The sequence below is a fragment of the Mytilus trossulus genome, chromosome 8 (genome assembly GCF_036588685.1).
Source record: "Mytilus trossulus isolate FHL-02 chromosome 8, PNRI_Mtr1.1.1.hap1, whole genome shotgun sequence".
In the NCBI taxonomy this organism is placed as follows: Eukaryota; Metazoa; Mollusca; class Bivalvia; order Mytilida; family Mytilidae; genus Mytilus; species Mytilus trossulus.
In genome coordinates this window covers 48,130,516-48,141,286 of record NC_086380.1, presented here as the reverse complement: position 1 = coordinate 48,141,286, position 10,771 = coordinate 48,130,516, and the positions used below count along the sequence as shown (strand labels likewise).

The following is a 10,771-nucleotide window of genomic DNA, read 5'->3' as shown; positions in this document are numbered from 1 at the left end:
TTCGAACTAACTATAAATATATTTCTATCAAGTTTTCAATATAATTATACGCAAAATCCATAACAATACGGTTGTGTCGAGTTGTTCTTTTACCATGAAATTATAAAGGATTAAACTTGACATAAATATTTAATGATATGCCTACTTCATTTGATTAAATACATCGTTTAGGATCATCTTGTTTAATTTCTGTTTGCTACTTTAACAAGCTAAATATCTAGTACCTATTATTATTTTAAGACGACCCATTTGTTTAAGCTGTCAAAGTCGGTGTCAATAGTCGGTACCAAACAATTCTGTAAATGTTTGATAGAAACATCATAAAGGCTAGATGATTTCTAATGACAGCAGCTGTGTATAGGTTGAGGAACAAAGTTTAATTCATCTATAACTACATACAATGGACTGTACGAAAGACCATATATACTATCTATAATTATATCATACATATCAAAAAATGTAAAAATCTGTTTATGATCAATATTCAACATAAATCCAAAACTTGAAAACTTATACTTTTGAACAAATCGTATGTTAATACACATTTTGTTTGTAGTGACAAAACTACTTCTATGAACTAAATGATAGTGTAAATAAAAAATGTTATATGCATGTTCCTAAATGTGTCCTTACTATTATAAGGTACAAAATTTTCAATCTTGTTAGAATCAGCTGTTACATGTAAGTGTCGCTACGATACTCCAATTCTCAACCGAAGCAATGCACATGTAACAATTAACGAGTTACTAACCAGTACGAAATTTTTAAAATGTCTTGATTTTTCCTAGTTTGACCTAAATTCCTTTTTTTATTTTGGATTTTAAAAAATCAAACACATAAGAAGCAACCTTTATTTCGGTGAGGTTATGTCTATAGCTTCAGTCGAGCACAATAGATGTCCTGGTCAACAACTGAATTCTTTATCATATACTATTGAAACGGTAATTTAAACGTAATACAAAACAAGAAAAAAAAACACTGTTTCATCTGTGTACGTTACTCTTTTTTTTTAATTCTTCTTCACTCTACAGAATTAGTAATTTTATCATTAGCAACATCATTATCTCTTTGAAGATTAATTTAAAGGCAAAATTATTCAATTTTGATTCATGAAAATTTGGCGTATTCCGTATTGATTTATTCTATATGAGTCATCCAAATTTTCCCATCTCTTCATAGAGATAGTGTACCTAGTATCTTTTGAAATTTGTTTGAAGTTGTCATTTTTCGTTAGTGCATTGAAAGTTTTGTGAGATGCAATTTTAATACATGTCTCCAAGTATTGCGATAATCCAAAAAACTCTGCCTCTATAATACTATCTATTGCTTGTTCAGATGTCATAGAATCCGCCATTTCTTTGGAATATTCTGCCAATGATGCATCAATTCTTGTTAAAGTTTTTTCGGTTTGATATTCGTGTGCTATTGGCAAAATAAAATGAGCTTCTGTTTCTGAAACAAATGTAAAAAGAAATTATTACATAGTTAAGGGGGGGATTAAAAGAAGGTTATTGAATACAATAACACAAATAATTTTACAGTTGTTTATAATAATTGATTCTACTGAAGCAACAAATCAAGGTATAAAACAACAATGCGAAGGAACCAAAATTACTTTAAAAATAGTTACATCTGATACTTGAAGGGATCTAAACATCTACTGATATGTATGCCTCACCAACAACGCAAAACGAAAAGCAAATAAACATTTACAGTTGTAATAAAATAAATGTGAACGTGTTAATGGCGTTTTTTTTTAACTTAACGTGAACCATTTACACAATTTGACGAATATACATATCTGAAAAGCAGCTAATTAATTTGTATCAAGGATGTATTCCTCTGAGGAGCCAAACATTTCTAGAATTCAACTTTTTGTCTTAACCTAATTTTTGCAGAAATATAAATTGTGAAGAAAAAAATCATACGTTAGTGCACATTTCTGTTACGGTCCTCAATTGAAAGTAACCAATTTTGATGATTTTGCCATTTTCATCAATTTTTACCCATTTTTGGCTATGATTGTGAGAAAAAAATCACGGAATCACAATTCAACTTTTTTTCATACTTTCAATAAGAATGAAGTAAACCACTCTGAAAAAATCTAATTTGAAAAACTATAGGTAGGTGTTAAAAGCAGAAAATTGTATTATGTTTTGATGCGTTTTCGTGTCAAATTAACCATTCTGTCAATTTAATAAATTAGTAATATTTTATCGTTTTTAGAACATAATGCATATTATTTCAGCATTGTTATAACATGTATAAATGATTGAAAAATACATATCAAAGAAATTTCATAAAAAAAAGTGGAATGGGATGAACACCTTTCTAGTAAAATGATTTCTTGTACCCCTCACCCTTTTTCACAAAATTTTGGCATAAAAGACTGACTTGATTGGAAAAAAAAGAAAATGAAAATACTCATAAACGGTTTGTTGTAAATTTACATTTTTTTTTACAGTGTTAAGTTTGATTATAACATTTTAAAATTCATTGATATTTTCCGCTTGTTTCACATGTTTTGGAAATAATTCCAAAACTAGATTTGAATAAGACAGAAACGTCAGAAGAATACATCCTTAATCACGAGTACCACAGTTTGAACATAATTAAAATGAGCTTTCAAAGGTTTTGTTAAAATCTTGTAAAAGTCTTACAATCTTTTTTTAACATTCCTTGTAATTCTATTGTTAAAGGGGCACTAGCTGTCAAATTCATGTTTAAAATATATCTAACTGACGAAAGTTTGAGATAAGCTTTTTTTTGTCGTTTCTTGGGTATTTAAGTCTGTACACCATCTGTACTAACTATCAAGTTGATCTCAGAACACCTCAATTGACCATATACGCGATATCAACATATATATAGAGATAAATAGATTAAGCAACTCGAACAACTAGATTTTTCTGATCTGTTTAATTTCATACCATAGATTAAAAATATAAGTTTATCATCGTTTTAACCTGTATAAGAATTATTGTTTAGTGGAAAGAATCAGATAATCTAATGATTAAATGTTTGCACAAGTATAAAGTATTCTAAATGAGAAGGATGTCTTATCCCAGGAAGAAAAAACCTAGCCGTATTGGGCACAACTTTTTGAACTTTTGGTCCTTATTGCTCTTCGGCTTTGTACTTGTTTTCGTTTCTGGACTTTTGTTTTCATCAAAGTCTCACTGGTTAGTCGTGTATGGACGAAGCGCGCGTCTGACGTATTTAATTTTAAACCTGACACCTTTTGGTATCTATTATGCTTGTATTTTTCTCTCCTATATGTTCTCTCATTTATTTGTATTTGTCCATGTACATTGTAATGCTGTTATTGTAATGTTCTATTTAACATTGCCATTGAAGCAGGAGGTTTTGCATGCAACAAACCAGGTTCAACCTACCATTGTATTTTTATTATAATGTCCTGTACCAAGTCAGGCAAATAGTTATTGTTATATTACAGTTCGTTTTCTGTGTGTGTCACATTTTAATTTTGTGTTTCTGTTGTGTCGTAGTTCATCTCTTATATTTGATATATTTCCCTCAGTTTAATTTTGTAACCCGAACAATTCATGTATTACCAATCTCTAGGTAAGGGGTGGAATAGGCTATTTGCCAATTCCCGTATTTGACCCTGTTTATTACAGATCCCTCTTTCAGTTGTCTCCCTTATGAGTGACATTAATTTTCATTTATAATGGAGAGCTAGCAGAACGAGCAAATTGACATGTGCGTAATGTGAGTAATATTTTAGGCTTTCAAATATTTTAATAAGTAAATTTGTTGTTAATCTAAATACTTTTGACATCAGAAATTATTTTTATGAAAAATTAGTTAAACTGCCGATACATCACTTTTAATTCATCATACTTTGCATTGGAAAATGCCAATTTTGTCCGGTATGGAGCAAGTTTACGATTGACAAATGGAGGTAATTTGTTTAAAAAGTAAATCAAATCGGTAATTATCAAAAAGACTATTGAATTGAACATGACGTATTCAATGACGCCGAATTATTCACTTGCAAAGAAATAATTCATCAACGATGTTTCTTGGCTTATTTAGACAAACTTAAACGATACTGGTTATTTATAACGAATTAGTCTTTCACTATTTCAATTTCTTAAATGATTGAACAAAACAAATCATATTTTAGATTTTCATATATCTTGCATTAATTCACATGATTCAAGCATTTATGAAACCATATGCAATGACGACAGGTACAGAAATATATATTCACTTTATTTCCTTCTTATTTAAAAGTTTGCAAGTAATAAACAATTTGTGTACAATAATAATGTGACTTCAAATAATTTTGACCTTATTTTTCGAATAACAGTTTGGAAAAAAGTAGACTGCAGTTAAACAGGTTATATGCAGGACGGATTGACGCTCTCTAAAGGCAGCGCTACAGTCAGAATTTTTCTGACTCCAACCAACAGTCTTTAAAGATTAATTTGACCCAAACTGCTCAATGTATGTTTAAAATCTGTACATGTTCTTTTTCAGAATCTAAAGATATTTTTTTTTTTAGTACGATAAAACTTAAAATATAGTCATGAATTGGCAAAATATTCGTCTTCCAACTTGAAAATTTGATGAAAATGGCACATTCAGGTCAAATGGTAGTAAAACTTTGTTTTCGTCCCGTTGATAAATTATAAACAAGCTACATGTATACAACAATGTATCAGATTTTTTTTACATATGCCTGTAGGGAGAAGATATATTGATTTAACTGCTGAGTGCCCAACCTTTAATCTTTGGGGACCTATAAATTGATTTAGACACAAATTATTTAAAAAGACTGGGACACGGTATTGATAACAATATTCCCTTTGATAACATATATCAAAGTAAAGCCAAATATGGTAAAAATAAAGTTTAAATTTTTATTTTTTCTCCTGAATTCTCATGAATAATTTTTCGGTGAAATTACCTAAAACCCGAATTTCCCCCTTTAGTGGAAGATATTAGCAAGCAAAATCGAGGGAATTATGCAAATGATGATACGAGCATGCAAATTACCACAAAGCATCATTATTATATACTCGTTAAAAAAATAACTGCTGGCCATTACAAAAATAGTTTTTTCAAGATGGCCGCGCCATTGTCTAAAACGGCAGTTTGAAAAAAAAAGATTTTTCTGAAAAACTTTTTTTGAACTTCTTTTAGTAAAAACTAAATATCAGGTTTATCGGCTACCTTCCTTACACCACATATTTGTTAAATATGAATATTTGACATATCCAGTATTTGCGCATGCGCGAAAATGTTACAAAATTCTTTAAAAAATATTTGAACTTATTAACATATATTTAGTGTTTTTGGATTTCTAATAATATTATGAATTGGTTTAATAACGTTTTTTTTAAGGTTATGACTCACATGTTTTTAACACTTTTGCGCATATGCAATCTCTTCATAGACATTAAGAGCGATTTGTAAGCACAACCAGACAAATATCAGGTATTCGATGAATAAGCGAAAATGTGGTGAATCCCGAAGAAACATCAATTGTAACTGCATATCAGCCACGTTTGAAAATGCCTAAGCAAGTTAAATGGGAATAGCCTGATTTTTACGGAAAAGATAAGTTTATCGTCCTGTTGGTGGATTGCACATTGAAATGACTTGTTATAAAACTCGATGTGATATATTGCGTGATAGGGGATGGAAATGTTGTCTTACTGAAGCCAATATTGATACACAAGAACGGCAGATTCTTTGTATGTATGTTCAAATATACATAGAACTAGACAGACTCATCAGACAACTGCATATATCTTGCGTGAACTGCTAATTTCCGATTATGAAAGCTAATCTGAAAATGTATAATTATGTCATGACCCTGTGACGTTCAGTGATTTAAAATAGAGTCATCTCGACCACAGTTTCATTCCTGACGTTCAATTATAAATTCAGAAATTCTTCTGATTTTCGTATTATGCTCATTCCATGAGTGAGAGTTAGTACTTTACAAACAGTCCATATAACGCATGCTAACGTATTGTTTTTGGTCTTGATCGTGTAAATTATGCTCGATCGTTACCGACCATCACCAAAATATGACTTCCCTTCCCCAACATCACCCACAGGTGGCAATTGAATTTGAAAATGATAATTTCACTGTACGTAAGACCAGCAAATTTCTTTCTAATAAAACAATTGATCATGCACAAAAAAACAGAATAATACAATTTTGAAGGGCGATGTTGGATTAACCAAAGCTCCAATTAAGACAAATGGATGGTAGCTGGACCAGGGGTCAGTATACTAGAAGATGAATTTGAAAGATCTTGTGGTTTGTGTCATTCTATAACAGATGAACGACATATTAAATACTCTGCGAAAACACAAAACGATCCCTTTAAACAGCTTTAAAGACTTTGTAAAGTGATGAAGTAGTTTGCAAATTCATTTCTAGAAGAATCGTCAGATTTGTAAAAAAAATGCTCCATTTGGGAAAATGTTGAACATGTAAAATATGTCAATAAATACGAAAAATTTAGGTCCAAACAAGGCAGCAATGGTTAATTATAGGTCACAAAGTTGGGCAAAAAAATTTGATGATTATGCAAATGTTGTCATAACGCCTTACATACAATCTTGCATTGATAAGTATTCAAGAGTGAACATTGTATTTGATGTTTACCAAATAAATAATTTAAAGGCTGCTGACAAAATTGCTTCTTAAGAGACTAATAAAAATGTGTATGTTACTCATGGTGAAAATATTCTTTGCAATTTCAATACGGATACTTCCTATATACCCCTTGTAATCATGCAGAAGCAGATACACGAATGTTTGTCCATTTTTCGGCATGTTTATGAAAAGTGTTGTAAAAATGTAATTTTAGGTAGTACTGAGACAGATGTAATAGTATAAAGAATAACTGCAATCGCATAACTAGGTAGAAAACATTGTGGATAGCTATAGGTTATGGAAGGAATAAAGACTTTTGATGACTTCCTGTACGTGACATATCAAATGCGTTTGGTCCTTGTGTAGCTTCGTCCATGCATTCAGTGGATGTGACACTTGTGTCAAATTGTCGTAGTAAAGAGAAGAGATCAGCTTGGCTAACAATGGAAGGTTTTTCAGATGTAAAGGACGTTTTTGTTTGCTTAAGTATGAAGCGAGGCACGGTGTGAACTGTTTGCCAGGAAGCAGCGGTATTGTGATGCAATTCCGTCTACAAGAGGTTCTTTTCCAGAGCACATCAAAAGAGATGTAAATTAAGAAGGAGTTGTTTAGGCTAAGCCTGATTCATGTATTCGACAGGTACATGTACCAAGTCATGAACACTGGGGTTTGATGAAAGAAAAAAGCAATGACAGTTGGAAACCAAAAAGGACTTCTTCGACTGCCGTTGCATCCTCGTGTCAGCAACTTTTGAAGTGCGGACGCAAAAATTCAGCTGTGTAAGTAACTGTAAATCCTACCGTTCCGGCCTTCCTTTTACGGGTTGTTTAGTCAACTATCAGATAATTATAAGATAAGCAACATGTCTGTCAAACCAAACTTGGCATTTAAACTTAACAAAGATTGTTATCGCTTGTTAACTTGATGGAATTTAAAAAAATCTTTTTTACGTATTTGCCTCAATTTTGGAACCGGAAATCACGATGTTTCTTCATTTATGTGTTGTTTTGTCGTACTTAGGAAATGTTTTTAACGTTTTATCATAACTTACATTGTATTATAACTATAACACACCTTTCAAGGATTTACATCCCTTGTGAAGTTGCTTGAAAGTATAAAATTTGAAATTTTTGACTTTTTGCCGGCATTTTGAAACCGGAAGTCACCTTTAGTTTCATTGATGTATTGTCTAGTCGTAATTAAGGAACTTTTATTAACTTTTAATCAATTCTAACATTGGATTTTACATATAATACACCTTTCAAAGGATTAACGAATTATTGCCAATTTGTAATGACGCCATTTCCAAAATGTGTGGTGGCCATCTTGAAAAAATGATTTTTTCCTGGCCAGCAGCGGATTTTTTATAAGTATCATTTAGTCAACCTTTATACCAAATTTCATGCTTGTATCACGATTTGCACAATTATGCCCATAATATCTCCCACTACTTAGAACCCATGTAAATGCAACATAAATACAAAAATACGACTGGGAACACCCCAGTAGTGGTTTGACACCATTATCGTATCAATCGAATCACACACTTTCTGTCTTTGATGCTTTAATGCTGTAAATTTTTGTAATTAATTGCACTGTTCAACACTTATATGGCATTTGGTGGGAGTTTGACGTCACAGATTTGAATAATATCTATGATGCTGTTATTAAATATAGACAAAACTCCGCCTCTGTCCAGAGAGTCTAAGATAAGAGAAAACCAGGATTGATCAGACGCATACAATTAATATTTAATATCGTTACAGGTATTCTCACTATACAAAATAATTTACATTTGTTTATAGAAATATACTATGACTAAAATAAGTGAGAACATTAAAATTGAGCATCAAAAGACATATATAAAAAAAATAGTAAGACCATCCCCTTTTTGAAAACGGACTGCCAAACATAATTTCCGTAAGTTTTATGGAATTGAAAATTTTCATATCAACTTAGAATTGATTAAAATCCATAAACCTGTATTAAAATGTAGAAGACCAAAGAAGAAATGTATACAGGCAGTCAGAGGCTTTTTTCTATTCATACATGTATCTTTTTCCTTTTGTCTGTTTACTTGGGATATATTTATTTTCTTGCAATACGATGAGATATGACCACTGTATTTGTTTTGTGGTCAGGGATCAACAGTTGGACACTGATGATTGACATATAAGCCCCTCCTTAATGCCTATATATTTAAATTAATTACCATGTGCTTTTATTATCATTAGTGCATTATCAATTTACTCCCTGCATTGTGATATGAAAATGACTTGGGGATTTTTACAAACTGTACAGAATAATACTCAAAATCATGTAATAAAAAAATATCGTCAAAAAATCTTTGTTAGACTGTAGTGCTGCCTTTATGCTGTACCTTTCTGAAAAAATATCCAATGGACTCTTCTGCCTTCAGTCCTGAGTATGACACTTATTCGTAAATAGTACTCTTTGTAAAGCTTAGTTGCTATTTTCAACCAATAATGAATGATACCCGTGTTTGAAGGTCAAGTTTTTAAATATCCACTGTTTTAATTGAGAGAAAAAATGACAATCAGATTTGTATTTTTTCTAATGATTACCCACTGATAAAAATTGTCAGTTTGTTAATACCTTTAAACGTAACATAACTTGATATTAAGACACTTATTCTACACCATCGTCGGTTAGGTTACAAGATGGGTCGAAATACTGCGTGACAATGAAATAATTTAATTCGCTATGTTTCTATACTTTTGGATTAAATTATGACCCCATAATATAACTATGAACTCAGCGATTTTCTATGTAAACTCTGAATACTACAGTTGTTGCAAAATAGGCAAATAAATCGAAATCAGATGTTGTGACTATACTATCATATATAACGATTACACGATATGAGAAATCGCCCTGGAACAATATCTCGCAGAGCAAAATTGATTTGACCGAAAAAAATGTAATAAACATTTGTAGTGATGCGGCATAAATAATTTGCGGTTAAATTTAGATTCAAACATTATCAACGATATGAGACGATTAGTAGCAAATTGAAACGGACTTGAACGATATCTGAATGTTAGTCTCATGCACACATACATGTAATGTATGTTATCCTTGTCAAATCGATACAAATATTATACAATGGGATGCATATTGACTAACTTGAACGTATTTATTATAGATGGCATGTTTGTTTAATAGTATTTTGAGTCACAACGGTTTACTCAATGGCGTCATCATCTTGTATGTGAATATATATTTAGTTAATAACATCACTATAGATGGGTTTTTTTTTTTTAAATAAGAGCTATACAGATTATAATTTTAAACACAACATAACACATTCAATCCCAAATACCTTTTAATTCGTCCTCTTCAAAGCCAGGTAAGGTAAATCTTAAAAAGAGACCAAATGCACCCGGGTCTTTTCCCTTAAGAGTTATTTCTTTGGCATTTTTCTCTTTGAAATCAGCGCTCAACATTTTTTGGAAAACTGGTGATGCATCCATGAGTTGCTTTTTGTTGACATGAAACTGTAGTTTGCCAACTTTTAATGTTAAGTCGTGGCATGCAAAAGGAGAAGTGATACTAATAAATTCTTCCGTTGTTATGTAATCAGGATCCGTCTTGATCTTCTTTGGCTTGGACATAATTGATTTCGATTTCTAGGCAATGGTAACGTCAACTGTAAACAAAACTTTCAGATTCATGAATAATGATTCTAACGTGATATACACATTTATAAAACCAAACATTCTTTTTTAAAATGAACTGTACTAAGTCAGGAAAATCATAATTCTTATTGTATAGTTCGTTTCCGTGTGTATTGCATTGTCGTTTGTTTTTTTGCTGCACTTTAGTTTTTCTGGTGTTTCGTTGTTTTCCTCTTATATTTGATGTGTTTTCTTCAGGTTTAGTTTGTAACCCAGATTTATTTTCTCTTAATCTATTTGTGACTTTCGAATAACGGTATACTACTGTTGCCTTTATTCATAGAACCAATTTGTTATGTTAATTGTATTCTATATTACCTCTTATGCTAAATATTATGAAACACATTTGTTTTGAAAATATACAATGTACATTGTTTACGAGCTTAAGTTTAGAGATTAATGTGATCCTGTGATTTTTTTAGTGCAACTA

The 10,771-nt window shown here is 31.2% G+C and overlaps 1 protein-coding gene across 1 annotated transcript; it reads right to left on the bottom strand.

The window, feature by feature from the left end:
* Positions 1-531: 531 nt before the first annotated feature.
* LOC134681954 (uncharacterized) lies at positions 532-10,318 on the bottom strand. The gene is made up of 2 exons (XM_063541585.1): positions 9,987-10,318; positions 532-1,452 (listed from the first exon to the last, which is right to left on the bottom strand). The coding sequence occupies exons 1-2, from the start codon at positions 10,276-10,278 to the stop codon at positions 1,097-1,099; spliced, it is 648 nt and encodes a 215-aa protein (XP_063397655.1). The 5' UTR covers positions 10,279-10,318; the 3' UTR covers positions 532-1,096.
* Positions 10,319-10,771: the final 453 nt, after the last annotated feature.

What these genes read in the sequence shown, in the direction of transcription:
- LOC134681954 (XM_063541585.1), bottom strand. Translation starts at nt 10,278, where the DNA reads ATGTCCAAGCCAAAGAAGATCAAGACGGATCCTGATTACATAACAACG. An exon ending in TGAAGAGGACGAATTAAAAG is followed by an intron (nt 1,453 to 9,986) that starts GTATTTGGGATT and finishes CATTTGTTTCAG; the next exon opens with AAACAGAAGCTCATTTTATT.